Source organism: Triticum aestivum, chromosome 7B (genome assembly GCF_018294505.1).
Source record: "Triticum aestivum cultivar Chinese Spring chromosome 7B, IWGSC CS RefSeq v2.1, whole genome shotgun sequence".
In the NCBI taxonomy this organism is placed as follows: Eukaryota; Viridiplantae; Streptophyta; class Magnoliopsida; order Poales; family Poaceae; genus Triticum; species Triticum aestivum.
Window position 1 is genome coordinate 181,942,193 of NC_057813.1, and position 13,827 is coordinate 181,956,019.

Genomic DNA, 13,827 nt, shown 5'->3' on the forward strand with positions numbered 1-13,827 from the left:
CGCCAGCTTGGATGACGGCGTCCTTCGGGTGTTGCTAGTGGTTGAGGTGGTGGGCGCTTCGAATCTGGATTGGGGGAATCTCCTGGCCGGTGAAGGCGGCGTCGTGATCCTTCCCTTGCCCTCCACCTCCGTGTCCCAGGTGAAAGACCATAATCTACTGGATTGGGTGGCGACGACTCTCCGGCGTAGTTTTCTTCCTGGAGACGCTGCCATTGGCCGACAGGCGCCTTGCTCTTTGCCGGAGATGATGTTGCGGTCGAGGGACTGGCTTTGCGAGGTGGGGTCACCGTACTTGTCGTCCTTCCTCGGCCACCAACTTGACCTGGGTATGCGTGCTCGGGGGTGAGCAGCTATGTCTACCGACAACATGGCATTCTAAGATCCAGGATGAGAGGGCAGGGGGCCCTCTTTGAAGGCGGAGGCAGTCGGCGGGTCTACAGTGGTGGTTTCTGGGAGGCGACAGTGTGTGGCCGTCCTTTGGCGGCGGGTCGCTCTCTTGGCTTCTCCTTCTCATTTGGCAGGATGTGGAGCTCTTTGATGCTCAAGCCTTTGTGTGGTGCATTTGAATCCTGTTAGCCGTAGCATCGTGTATCTTTACCGATTACCTAGGTTTTCTTCTTTTTTTGTTTCTTGTGTTGTTTGCCCGGTTATAATGTTGTTGTGGTTGCTTTAAAATACAAAGCTGGGAACCTCTTTCGTCAAATTAGGTATAATGATTTAGGTTGTTAGATAAAAAAAAGCAGAGTCCAATGCATATGACAACACTATCCCACTGGCGATCTTTTTTTGAGTATCAGTACAGACACAAGCGCTCATATACACGCGCATACACTCACCCTATGAACGCACACACGCACACCCTACCCCTATGAGCACCTCCGAAAGACTGAGCCGGCATATCATCTTGAGATTTACGAAGCCACCGTAGGCGCCTCATCGTCGACGGGAACGTCTCCTCCCACTGAAAGCACATTGCCGGAAATCCTGAAATAAATTCAGGAATAATGCGAGCACCAGGATTTGAACCCTGGTGGGTTGCAACGGAGAATACCCCCCAATCGGGAGGTGATGTACTCATGTTCTTTGGTCCGTGGTAGCGAAGCATGCCTTTCCCTGTAGTCTGTACACGCAGGACAACAGCAACACGTGTAGAGAAGCAAGGCCCGTCTTCTCTTCTGAAGCTGATGGCTGATTTTGTCCGATCGAGGATGGAATACACCTGCACCGCATCATGAGTTCATGATTCTTCCATCTACTGTACCATCTATGTACGCACAAGTCAGCAGGCAACCTGCATGTGCCTTTGACCGTCTCCATGCCGCGTAGGCTGGACGGAATGCCATCACGACAGCCTTAGAAATGGCAGAAAAATACGTAATTTTCGAAAGCCACGGTCATTCTGTATTTCTTTTTTCCATAGTGCCCATACCAAAGTATTTTATTCATCACTAGTCGTACCCGCACCGCCTCCGCGTATCCATCACAGCTTTTCTTCTTCTTTTATTGGTTGATTTTTTCTCGAGGGGTGATTTTTTTAGTTCAGCCAGGAGAAAAAGGATTTTCTTTTTTGAGGGAAAAGGAAAAAGGAAAAGGAAATAGAACAGAGACCAGATGGGCTGAAACTCTAACCGGATTCAGACCGTTGGGCTCTCTAATTAGGCCCAACCGCCCAGGCGACAAAGCAGCGCCCGCGTCCCCGTGCCGCTGGAGCGGGACAGAAGAGAAGGGAGCGGTTTAGTACCACCTCGACTAGCGACGAGCAGCGCGGCTGGGAGGAGCTCTATATAAGGAGGCGTGGCTACATATCACAACTCATACCTTTCTCGGCCTTTTGGCTAAGATCAAGTGTAGTATCTGTTCTTATCAGTTTAATATCTGATATGTGGGCCATGTGCCCACAACGATATTAAATTTATTTTTTATGGGGAAAGGTCCACAATAGTGGCTTGTCACTAGGACCCTTAGGTGTCGCCCAGGCTTTGCACTGCTGCCTGGGCCCGGCGCACCCCAACCAAATCGAATTTCTAATTTGCTTCAAATTGATGATTGTTTTCTGTTTTTTATTAAACCGAATAACAAAGTTAATTTCGATGGCGGTGCCTAGAATTGCTTCAATAATCACGATAAGCTTCCTGAATATGACAACCCCGCTGTCTATTCGGCCCGTTGTCCGTCCATTAATGCTGGGCCTAATCCCAATAATCATCAGCCCATGGTCCAAAACAGGTTCGGTAAGTTGCGGGCTTTTCTGCTCGTGGGCTTTAGCGAGCGAGTCCATTCGACTGCACGGTGGGTCGCGCCTCCACGCAGCCATCGTGGTGGAAGTAACTCTCGCCTCCAGTACCACCCCCCGCCTCCGCCCCCGACCATGGCAACCTCCACGCCGCCGTCCTAATTAACAGCCACTCTCCCAAGTCCCAACCTACCCCGAGACCCAGCCCCCCCCGCGCTGGCCGCGACCCGCCCCGGGATCGCGCGGATCAGATGCTATCCCTGGGCGCCCTCCGCAAGCTCTGCGCCGCCTTCGACGCCGTCGCGCTCACCATCATCGCCGCCGGCCTCTCCCACCCCCGCTGCCGCCCCTTCTCCGCGCGCGCGGCCCCTCCGCCGGACTTCCCCACCATTGCCTCCTGCCGAGCCGCGGTCGCGGCCTCCAAGCGCCGCCGCCAGCCCTCTTCGGCCCCCGCCGAGGCGCAGCCGGAACGGCCCGCGGACGCCGAGGCGCCGGTGCTGGTCAGGATCAAGAGAGAGCGGGACCCGGTTCGGCTGTACGAGCTGTTCAAGGCCAATGCGGACAACCGCGTCCTGGTCGAGAACCGGTTCGCGTTCGAGGACGCGGTGGCGCGACTGGCAGGTGCTCGACGGAATGACCTCGTGGAGGAGATCCTCGAGCAGCACAAGGCGCTGCCCCAGGGAAGGCGGGAGGGGTTCGTGATCAGGGTCATTGGCCTGTATGGGAGGGCCCGGATGCCGGAGCATGCTCTCCGGACGTTCCGGGAGATGGAGATGTACGGGTGCGAGCGCACGGTCAAGTCGCTCAATGCCACGATGAAGGTGCTGATGCAAGCACGGCTCTTTGATGAGGCCCTGCGGCTGTTGGACGAGGCATCGCCTACATACGGGGTTGAGCTGGATGACATATCGTATAACACAGTGGTGAAGATGGCGTGCGACATGGGGGAGCTCCATGCAGCGTACCGGGTAATGCAGGAGATGGAGAAGGAAGGAGTGCGGCCAGATGTCATCACATACACGACACTGATGGCTGCGTTCTATAAGAATGGCCACCGTGAGGTTGGGGATGGCCTGTGGAACCTCATGAGGTTGAGGGGTTGCATGCCCACACTAACCAGTTACAATGTAAGGATTCAGTTCCTGATCAACAGGAAAAGGGGCTGGCAGGCAAATGATCTGGTGCGGAAAATGTATGCAGCGGGGATAACACCGGATGAGATCACATATAACTTGGTTATTAAGGGATTTTTTGTGATAGGTGAGCATGAGATGGCGAAGACGGTCTTTGGTGCGATGCATGGGAGGGGATGCAAGCCAAATGAAAGGATTTACCAGACAATGGTGCATTACCTATGTAAGCGAAGGGAGTTTAATTTGGCATTCAGATTGTGCAAAGACAGCATGGAGAAGAACTGGTTTCCGAGTGTCGATACCATTCACCATCTGCTGAAAGGCCTTATGGTAATTAAAAAGGACAGGAACGCCCGAGAGATAATGAAGTTGGTTGCTGAGAGAAAACCTTCCTATTCAGTTGATGACGTGAAGGCCTTCCAAGACATATTGTCTCATGGGAAGACTGGAAGATAAGTTGACTGCTGGACGAAAAGTTTTGCTGTAAATGCACCACATGTAACTGTAAGGCTGTTGTTGACACTATTTCATTAATTTTGTTTTTGTGGCCAAATTACAATAAAATAGATTTAAAAGGTTTTCAGTGCTTAAATTATTCTTTGAGAGATCTCAGATAGTGGCATTTACTCAGCTGCTGAACTGTGTAAAAAAATCGCAGGAGAATCTTTACCTCTAATGAAAAATCATGATCACTCTAAGAGAGTGTCTTATACTCTGTCACAAACTAATGCTTCCAGATTTCTCAGACTATTCAAAATAGTTCAATATAGCGAAATATAGAGTTGTTGCTGAATATTGCAAAAGAAGTAGAATCAAATGTGATGTATTTCAAGTTATGTTTGGGAAAATCTAAGGTTTTTCTTTTTTATACCAATTTCACGAAAAATAAGGTAGAAGATTGTCTACCTCTTGTTGTTTACTGTTTGCAACAGTATTTCTCGCTTGAGATTGAGGCTTGGCATACACAATAAGCTAAAGTCATTTTGATTATTTATTGATGAGCCATATGAAACTCCATGCAACATGTTTTATCTGATTGCAACCTAGGGTATTATCTTTTGTGCAACTTTCTCCTTGCATATCAAGTATGATTTGAAGATGTGGGATTTCCAGCTCTTTCCAGCTCATGGACTTTATAAACTATGGTTGAAATGATTCACTGGTGTAGTGTGTGTTGGGGGGGGGGGGGGGGGGGGGGTAGTTATCATTTTTCTCCTAATCTTCCTCAAATTAGATCCATGTTATATATTTTTAGCATATTGTTGCTACAGGGTGTGCGAAATAGTTATCATTTTCCTCATAATCTTCCTCAAATTAGATCCATGTTATATATTTTTAGCATATTATTCCCACTCAAAGTTTAATTACTGCCGTATTGATTTTCTTTTGATTGTTTTAGAAGGCTCCACACAAGTAATATCAGGAGTGGGTATATGTGAAAAAGTCTAAAATACCAATTTGAAATGCCTGTTCTTGAATCGCAAACAAGTATTTTTCTCAGTTTGAAATGATATTTCATCTTCAATAGGGGATAATCCAGGGGTGAAGAGGCCAGATGACCAGTGGTGTCTTGTTCATTACAATTCAGTCAGCTAGTACCATAAATGAACAGTAGTAAACACTTAATTTAGTGAAGGATTTATGAAAGCCCTCTTCTTAGCTCAAGCTCATGTGAGCTCGGATGAACAGTAAAATCTCAAAAAATACAAATAAAAATCTGAATTTTATTGGCAACAAACATTGATGTGTGTTTCACATGCGAGCAAATTCAGTGTTTGAAACACCCCATCCATGGATTCGCTGTTTTTATTGGGTTTGTTTGGACCTATGTGCCAAACCAGCTACGCCTCTGGATACATCAATCATGAAGCATGAGCATGACAATTTGAGATATATATGCCCTGTTTACTGATCCTTTCAGTTCAATGAATTATGCTAGTGATCGCTACTGCAATTGTATCCTTCTTTGCAGCTGGCGCTTTTTCCATGCTTGGTTGAAAGGAGAAGGTGACAAAGAGAATAATTAAAGTGCAGAACAATAGAAGTTGAGGGGGTGAACGGGATCGCATGGTCATTCAAGCAGCATTGTTCCCAGAACCATTATTGTAAGTCACAAGGTAGGAGAAAACAGTATTAATAACAGCCAAATCAATTTGAGATATTTCGTCACTGCACATCCCAAAAAACATGATCATCTTGATATCCACTTCACAGAACTCATTGTCTCTCAATCAAATAAAGCAAAGTTAATAGGGCTCCCTTGCCCTTCATACGGCAATCTTTCTGATTCTTGTCAATGTTAGATATTTCTTGTCCAACACTATGTCGTAAATTGTAGCGGTTTCTTTATTGCTAGTCTGTCTGCTGAGTTGCACTTGATCTTACATATAAACACAGAAGCATAGTTCCTCTTGCTTGCTTATTCTTAATCTAGCAATAAACCGTCGAACACCCGTGCGCGGTATTAATGCACATTTGGCTGCCTAGAGCGCTGCAGTTTTTGCTCCATGACAGTAAATCAACTAGTTATCGTATAATTTTACCCCTCTTGACAGGTAGACGTTTCCAAAGATCAACGTTGTTGCTTGTAGCACTTGGAGGAAAACAAGCGTATTGATCATCAATCGCAGCCAAGTGAGCTTTCTTCTGCCCAGGGTGGCAACAGATGGGGCAATTTGCAGCTTAGCGCAAGCAGCAGCATAGCCAACCAGAAGAGATTTATACCAACAGCCCGGTAGCATATCCATATACTGCTATTGGGAGACAAACATACACTGCTACTTTTTAGTTAGTATATCATGTTCATGTCACTACAACCATAAATTTACGGCATTCTTTGTCTGGTTCTTCATGTAGAAAATTTATCATTGACAGTATGTTGTATTCTCGTTGTTTCTACTCAATTGACGTGTACAACACAGGTGGAACAATATAAAACACGTGTTAGCACTTTATTCTATCTGGGTGTGGCTACGTCAAGTGATATATAGTATAAGAGAAAAAAAAGAAAAAACTGAAAAGATTTTTTTACATGAATCTTCATGCAAGATCAAAGTTAGCATCAACTGAGACTTAGCAAAACTGATTCAGAATTTGTACTTGAAAGTGTCAGAAAACTCGATCAAAAATTCTGAAAAATGGAAGGCGGTTCAAAAACTTGTGCAATAAATAAAATATATGCCTTGTTCCCCTATGTTTGTTGCTCCCCATAAATTCAGAACACTACAAGGGGAGCTGTTCAGTGCATCCACCCAACGACAAGACAGGAACTCACTGGCAAGTTTTCGAGCCAGATCCATTTCTCCTGGGAAGGACCAAAGGAGACCGATCTTTATACCGTCTCCTACGGTCACACAAGAACACCAGACGCCTCACAACTATCAGCCAGATAAATATTAGTCCTACTCTACAGACGCTTGTTATCAACTATTCACTTAACTTTATACCATATACAATTCTACAATGTACAACAGCTGCATAAGTTATCATATAAACCTCATATGCAGCAACTAGATTCCTATGTTGTTCACTTCCTTTTGATCATTTCATCGCAAAATTGTTGGCAGCCATATGTCCAATCTCTGCTGGCTGGAGCCGCTTGATGTAATATTTTGATCCGCGTGAGAGATTGATTCGTTTTCGCCTCTTCACTGGGATGGATTCCACTGAGCATTCCTTGAAGCCACGCCGGACAAACCTGTTGAGGTTCAAGTGTAAACATGAGAAACATCCGGCACTGCATTACGACATGAACATATTTTCACCACCAGAAATAAAATGCACTCTAAAAATATGAGCAGATATAGCAGGTTTTATTGATGCATCAAGAAAGATGGTGGGGTTGACTCTTAATTGAAGGAACCGTGAAGTATTCCATGATTAACCACAGCTGCTCATCAACAATGAATATTATGGAGTTCAAAGATTATTAAAACATCTACACATACGTACCAATTTGACGACAACTAGAACATAACTACATACCAGTCTGCTGTCCGTGTGGTAAGCAAGAATATTTTCTCAAGACCAAGGGATAATGCCTTCTTTTCAACATAATCTGCAGGAGTAGATCAGCCATGATAAGTATTTGATAAGCACTAGTCCATTGCAGTGCACAATTAGTGCTAGAGAAAGATGAAGTAAATGGTGACAACATATAAGGTGGAGACTCAATTGTGGTGATTTTGTTTAAGTTTCTTGGTTTATACACACACACAAAATTAATAGTAGGAAACATTCCCAAGAAAAACTGAGGTAGTTCTCGGTTAAGCAAAATCTCTCTTCCAAATATCAAATTCTAATTCAGTTCATGTTGGTAGACTAAGATTACAGTATACATGAAAAAAAGTTAACAAGGCGAAGCAAAACAAACAGTATGCCAACGCTCTAGAGTTAATATTACCAACCTCCATGCTTTCTACTAATGTGCAATTTAAGTATTGAAGTTGTAGGCTGCGTTTGGGATCAAGGTGGGTTCTTATAATCCCGTTCATCCCACTCGCTTTACCCTATTTTAGTGCCTGATTGACGAGCTTTTTGCCTACTTTCATGACTTCCACAGCAGATAATAAGTTAAGGAAGGCACAACACAGTTCAGCGACCACAAGATTAGATGTTTGCAACATAGAATTAAACATTAATATACACTTTTTATGACAAATAGTTGAAAGTAAAGGTTTGCATAGCCTTTACTGAGCAGACTAACGAGGTGGATTTGCAACAGTCTTACCAAGTAACTTGTCTCCTTGACCCTGTCCTCGACATTCTTCAGAGACAGCTATAGCAGCAACTTCCCCAGATTTATCCTCAAAAAAGGGAAAGAGAGCAGCACACGCAATGATTGAACCATCTCTTTCCACGACAATAAATGACTTCAGTGCTTCCAAAAGCTGTTGAAAGATAAAAGAGAATGCTTTGTTCAGTTTCATAAAGAGGCATGTCTTAACTCAGGCTATTAGTGTTTACACTGCTCAAAGTCCGCATGATAATGAGGTACCTCTTTATCTGTTCTCTGCACTAGGACACCGGATTCTTCTAGGGGACGAAGGATTTTTCTAATACCAGAAAAATCCTCCTCTCTAGCCGTTCTTGTTCCTTCATACATATCTCTGTTAAATGAGTGGAAAACATCATTTCCCTGCACTTTGCTCCTATATATATGCAGTAAATATGTCCTATTCCAGATCATAGGCATTCTCAAATAGCAGCGCATATTATCTGCTGTGACATTGATAGCATGCATGCGTTTTGAGCTTTCGCAGAACTTATATAAATCAATAGCTCAACAGGCACATAGGTGCATTGCAAGTACGCAATTGTGGGCTTACACATCAAGACTAATGTTTCGTGACAGCTAGGAAAGAGCAAGAGTTTCAATATACCTTGCTATTAGTGTTCCTGCACCATCTCTTGTGAATAATTCTAGCAACAATGACCCCCCAACAGTGCCATCTATGATATGAACTCTTTGGACACCGCCCTGATATGTAAAAATGAGAAGATCCTAATCAGGAAAAAGGAACAACAGCAATGCATAAATAATACAAAAAATACATGAACTGCCGTACATCATATACTTTTGCCCCATGGAAACAGAATATTCCAAGGACCACAGTGGATATGATTCCCGGAGAAACATGGCAGATACAAGTACCACTCGGGTCAATAAACAAGATATATTCAGTAAAAAAATGGTCTTTGAGCAGGATAGTTGTCTAACATCATGATATGTATAGGACAATTTTTTTGGCGGGGAATATGTATAGGGCATTTTTTTGGCAAGGAATATGTATAGGACATAATGGTGCACACTGATGAATGTACAAAAATTGCATCTGGTGTACTAACATGTATTCATACACCAAAAGCAGTTTGGAAGATAAAGAGTATCCTATAATATTCAAGTTTGGTGTTAACAATGTTGGAACCCTAGAAACCATGTAATCTAGTGCAGAAGTAGCAACTTCAGAGCTCACACTTTTATACCTCCTAAATCCAACTCAAGAAAGAAGCAAAAACTTACATGGCATACGTATGCTGCTGCAGCCAACTCTGAAAGGTAGCCATTTGACCTGCTCAACCGCTCTGCCCCACCAATAGCAAACCCTTGCTCACCAGACAGACCATTTCCATTATTGAAACCCACACCATTCCGAAAGGATGCAGTGTAATCGCTGACGAAATCTCTTCCAACCCATACTTGTTCTTTCTCTTCTTTGATAGGAAAATTGTGGGCATAACTAATGTCCTCCTCCCCTACAACCTTTACATAATTTGCAGCAGTTTCACTCTGCTTAGCGCGTGTTCTGATGAGCATATCTGCTTCCTCGATAGACATGAAACGATTGACTCGGCCATGCTCGTCATATATTTGGCCATCAACAACACAGATAAGCTTGTCCGCCTCGATAGCCAAAGCACATGCTGTCGCAACTTCGTATGTGCTGAAAGTCAGTAAAAGTAAGACTAATATCAGATGATGTTGAAGATAAGAATGTTGTATCTGTCTCATCTTGTATTTCATAAAAAAAAATCCTTACGTGAAGTTATGTGAACTGTTTGATAGTGATTTTTAGAAGTGTTACTGCAGAATAAGAAGAAAACTACAAAGTGAATGGGGTAGACATCATACTTGCAATTTAACACCTCTCCTGAACTGGAGTATCCCATATTGCTCACGACAACTATGCTATCCCTATCAAGTCTTTCTTTTATCCGTGAAACATCTATTTTCTTAACTTCACCAGTGAATCCATAGTCAATGCCACCAACAACTCCTCGTCTCTGCCACAAGAAGAGAGAGGTATTTCAGTTCGCCATTTCAGAACAAGTATACAAACCCACTCAAACATTATTATCTCAAGACAAGCAAAAGAAAAAAGATGCCACATAGAGGTTCATAATCTTAATTTTAAGCTTTACCTAAGTAGTTCCAAATTCCAAAACTTGACACTCATATAAGTACATAATATTAATACCTCGCGATGGGTTCAGTTAGTTTTTTTATTTCTGATCTTATGTACCGTCCGATGTGTGACTTGGCAGTTCTGTTACTCTGTTAGTAATGAAGTTATGTCTGATCTGATGTATAGTCGATGTGTGCATTGGCATATTATCCCTTTCAACTGCATCTATCATTGGACAGTCATACTTATTTGAAAATAAGTTAACAGCCCCTCGTGCACCACTAGGGGTGCTTAACGCCACTTCGCCAACTGGCCTCTACACTTTGCAATGGCCACTTTGCCAAAAACAAGTTAAGAATACGCCTCCAACTTTCAGGGCTAATCTTTCAAGCGTCAGATGGGTCCCCTATATCTGCTTTTGACTACTCTTCGTAAAAAAAATTGCATCTAGAAATAGATGAAACCGATATGGTACCGAAAACCAGTATAGTATGCCATGCTAACCTTAGCACCCAGGAAGTTTCCGCTTGCAACATTGTCGGAGATTTCGTGCCAGCGACCATTAACACCATGTCGACGAAGATCTAGCATTGGGGGACCAGGAGATAGCTTTGCTTCTATAGTAAGGCGTATTCTGCCAGCTGCCTCCATCGCAGCATCTAATGAATCAGAATCTGTAATACGGTAACGACCACCATAATTGGCCTTCTTTCCTGAGAAATTCATAAAGTGAGCTCCTTCACCACTGTGCACACATGTAGTACAATCACCAATACTATTTAAAGAAAAGATATGTGCAACGACAAATCATCAACCACGGCATCAAAACAAAGTATAGCACTGGTTATGTAGCTTTTACTTTGCAGTACTTCGCCAATCATCAACACTACAAGAACCAAGAAATGACTTCAATACTTAATCTCCATTTCCAAAAGTGTGTGCTGAACCGAAAAATAGAAAAACCATATATGAGATGAGACAAACTATGACTGGAATGCGCCACGATACTTATGCTATTAAACTGACTGGATATATCTCCCTCGATATGCTATATATATGCAAAACAAAAAACAGGATGTTCCTCTATACGTAATCTTTATCCAGAGCTCACTCAGCCGTGCTTATCCGAAATAATACCCCCACTTTCCTTATATGCCACCAAATACTCCCCCCGTCCCAAAGTAAGTGTCTCAACTTTGTACTAACTTTAGTACAAAGTTGTACTGAAGTTGAGACACTTGTTTTGGGAAGGAGGGAGTATCAAATACAGCATATAGAAATAAATAAATAAACAAATAGGTTCAAAAACATCAATGAACTTGTGAGATTTGTGGGATGTGAAGAATAATCCTTTTTGTTTTGTTCCAACGGTAACCAAACACAGTCACTTCAATAGTGTGGACGTTCATAGAAAAACATATCTATTCAAAGCATTTTAGCATAGAAAAGAGTAAAAAAATGCAAATCTTCAGCTAACCTCTATCAGCCAAGAGCTTATCAATCTGAACATGTGTTCCAGGAACAAGAACAAATTTGATCCCAAGACCATGTAGAAGCGATATATCCTGCATGTCGAATTAATGTGAATATTGTGGAACTACACATAAGTTGTCAAAAGTATATAAAAATACATTTTAAAGAAAATTTCAACAAAACTACGCTCTTTAACTTAACACAGATCTACACCTTTAGTGAACTGTCATTTCAGCAATTGAACACTGACTAAGCCATTATGGTAATGTCATGGACCAGGGTTCATGAAAGGTAACACCTCAGCAAATCTTTATTATTTATAAATCTTGTTTTAGAAGGAGGAGCAGGCCAACCTATCCAAACCCAGGCTCAGCTACCCGGGTGCAAGATTTATTTCTTGGTAATTTTCATGTACAGTGACACCACCCCATCATGAGATGGAAAATATGTGTGGTTTTACACCGGGACACTGGGTCATTTTCTTTCTGGGGTCCGCACCTTCCAAGATATTGTTAACAACAATATTCAACAGAAATGTTTTGATGACAATGACTGTTAGGCACATTGAAAGTAACACGAAGTACACGTGCAGGTGCAGCTGTTAATTTACTTATTATCTTCTCCAACAAATCAGTGAAGGAGGCAGAGCTGGTTTGAACTTAGATCAAACTAGCTTGACCACTCATATCGCAACCAGCCGTCGGTTTCTCTCTTGACGTTGCTCTCTTCTTTGCAGCAGAATTATTATAAGAAAGCAACTGTGCTGTCCAGCTCGAACAATGACATAGCAAAATCAAGGCCGCGGAGATGGCCCCAAGTTCACTCTCTTCAAATATGTCCAGCAAGATTATGCGATCCACGGTCCGACCTCTTAAGAATTCCTAACTCGGCATGTGCATGCTGAATTCGGAACAAATCTGCGAAAATCCCCCTCTTGTTGAACGATCCCATCAAAATGGCGTTTGAGGCAAAACCGAAAACAAGCAATAAAAACGGCGAACAGGCGTGCAGAATCGCTGTCAAGTGTCAACCCACAGCACCGAAATGCGAATCATCCATTTCCGCGAAAGCGGGCGGGGGACCATTCGGGGGGAGAGCGACGGGTACCTGCAGAATGCCGTCGAGGTGGGGCCCGGCGACGACCTCACCGGAGATGACGACGACGAAGGTGCTCCCCCGGTGGCCCCGGATGTACGGCCAGGCCTCCCGGAACCACCCGACGAACCTGCCCCCTTCGTCCGCCCCCGCCTCCCCACCACCTAAAGCCCCATCACCGAATAACCCTGCTCCACCGCCGCACCGCACGCCCGTTGCACGCCGGCGCCACGACTCAGGGGCGCGCATCGCGACACTCCCAGGCCGCGGCCGCGTCGACCCCGCCGGCGCCCGGGAGGGCTCGCCGGCGGCGCGCGCGAGGGACGCCGCCGCAGCCATCGGAGGGGTGCAGGCGAGATTCAGCGGGGACTGGTACATGAGGGCGGCGGTCTGCTTTGGCGTGGCGTGGCGCTCAGGCCGTACGCGGCGAGACGAAATGTAGAGAGAGAGAGAGAGAGTTGGAAGCGGCGATCGGCGAGCGATGTGGCGCGCGGAGACGGGGTTTGGGCCTGGGTTTGGGTTTGGGTTTTGCTCAGAATAAGTGGGGGAGTGGGATATACGTATACGCGAGCCGTGTTGACTGACGCTTGGGCCTTCTTGTTTGCTTCCGTGGTGGTGACTGTGATCCGACGGTCCGCGCCGGCGGCGTTCGCGTCTGGTGGAGGTTGGTCTCGGCTCGGGGGCGGCGTCAGCCAATGCCAATGCCCATGCGCGCGGTAGGTGAGAGACGCGCGGCTTCTGCGCGCGTGCAAGGGCCAATCCGAAGAAGCAGTCACTCACTATATTATCCTGCGGCCACGAATACGATTATACGAGTTTCCCGACGCTTGCGGTCGGTCAGGTCATGTCACCGTGACAAATTGACTTCTTTCACGTTTGTGCACTGCACGGCACACGGCTTTTCTCGAAAAAACGTGCACCCGAAAAAATCAACTTTCGTGGCGTACCCTCGAAAAAACGTTTGTGCGCTGCACCGCTTTTCTCCCTA

The 13,827-nt window shown here is 44.7% G+C and overlaps 2 protein-coding genes and 1 non-coding gene across 4 annotated transcripts; 2 read left to right on the top strand and 1 right to left on the bottom strand.

The window, feature by feature from the left end:
* The first annotated feature begins 1,814 nt into the window (after positions 1-1,814).
* On the top strand, positions 1,815-2,011 carry LOC123163249 (U2 spliceosomal RNA). Its single transcript, XR_006481811.1, has one exon. It is a non-coding gene; the product is annotated as a U2 spliceosomal RNA (small nuclear RNA).
* Positions 1,831-6,320, top strand: LOC123156317 (pentatricopeptide repeat-containing protein At1g80150, mitochondrial). Of its 2 annotated transcripts, none has more exons than XM_044574456.1 (3): positions 1,831-3,870; positions 5,339-5,483; positions 5,922-6,320. In XM_044574456.1, exon 1 carries the CDS (start codon positions 2,485-2,487, stop codon positions 3,820-3,822), a length of 1,338 nt encoding a protein of 445 aa, XP_044430391.1. In that variant the 5' UTR covers positions 1,831-2,484; the 3' UTR covers positions 3,823-3,870; positions 5,339-5,483; positions 5,922-6,320. The 2 variants fall into 2 exon arrangements, with proteins under 2 accessions (XP_044430391.1, XP_044430392.1); XM_044574457.1 differs by having other exon boundaries at positions 5,339-5,471.
* A 174-nt stretch (positions 6,321-6,494) lies between these two features.
* Positions 6,495-13,361, bottom strand: LOC123156316 (probable amino-acid acetyltransferase NAGS2, chloroplastic). Its single transcript, XM_044574455.1, has 10 exons — positions 12,852-13,361; positions 11,749-11,836; positions 10,776-10,984; positions 9,998-10,149; positions 9,389-9,809; positions 8,748-8,845; positions 8,363-8,474; positions 8,096-8,255; positions 7,351-7,423; positions 6,495-7,063 (listed from the first exon to the last, which is right to left on the bottom strand). The coding sequence occupies exons 1-10, from the start codon at positions 13,215-13,217 to the stop codon at positions 6,907-6,909; spliced, it is 1,836 nt and encodes a 611-aa protein (XP_044430390.1). The 5' UTR covers positions 13,218-13,361; the 3' UTR covers positions 6,495-6,906.
* Positions 13,362-13,827: the final 466 nt, after the last annotated feature.

What these genes read in the sequence shown, in the direction of transcription:
- LOC123156317 (XM_044574456.1), top strand. Translation starts at nt 2,485, where the DNA reads ATGCTATCCCTGGGCGCCCTCCGCAAGCTCTGCGCCGCCTTCGACGCC.
- LOC123156316 (XM_044574455.1), bottom strand. Translation starts at nt 13,217, where the DNA reads ATGTACCAGTCCCCGCTGAATCTCGCCTGCACCCCTCCGATGGCTGCG. An exon ending in ACCTCGACGGCATTCTGCAG is followed by an intron (nt 11,837 to 12,851) that starts GTACCCGTCGCT and finishes TTCGACATGCAG; the next exon opens with GATATATCGCTTCTACATGG. An exon ending in ACCACACGGACAGCAGACTG is followed by an intron (nt 7,064 to 7,350) that starts GTATGTAGTTAT and finishes GAACCTCAACAG; the next exon opens with GTTTGTCCGGCGTGGCTTCA.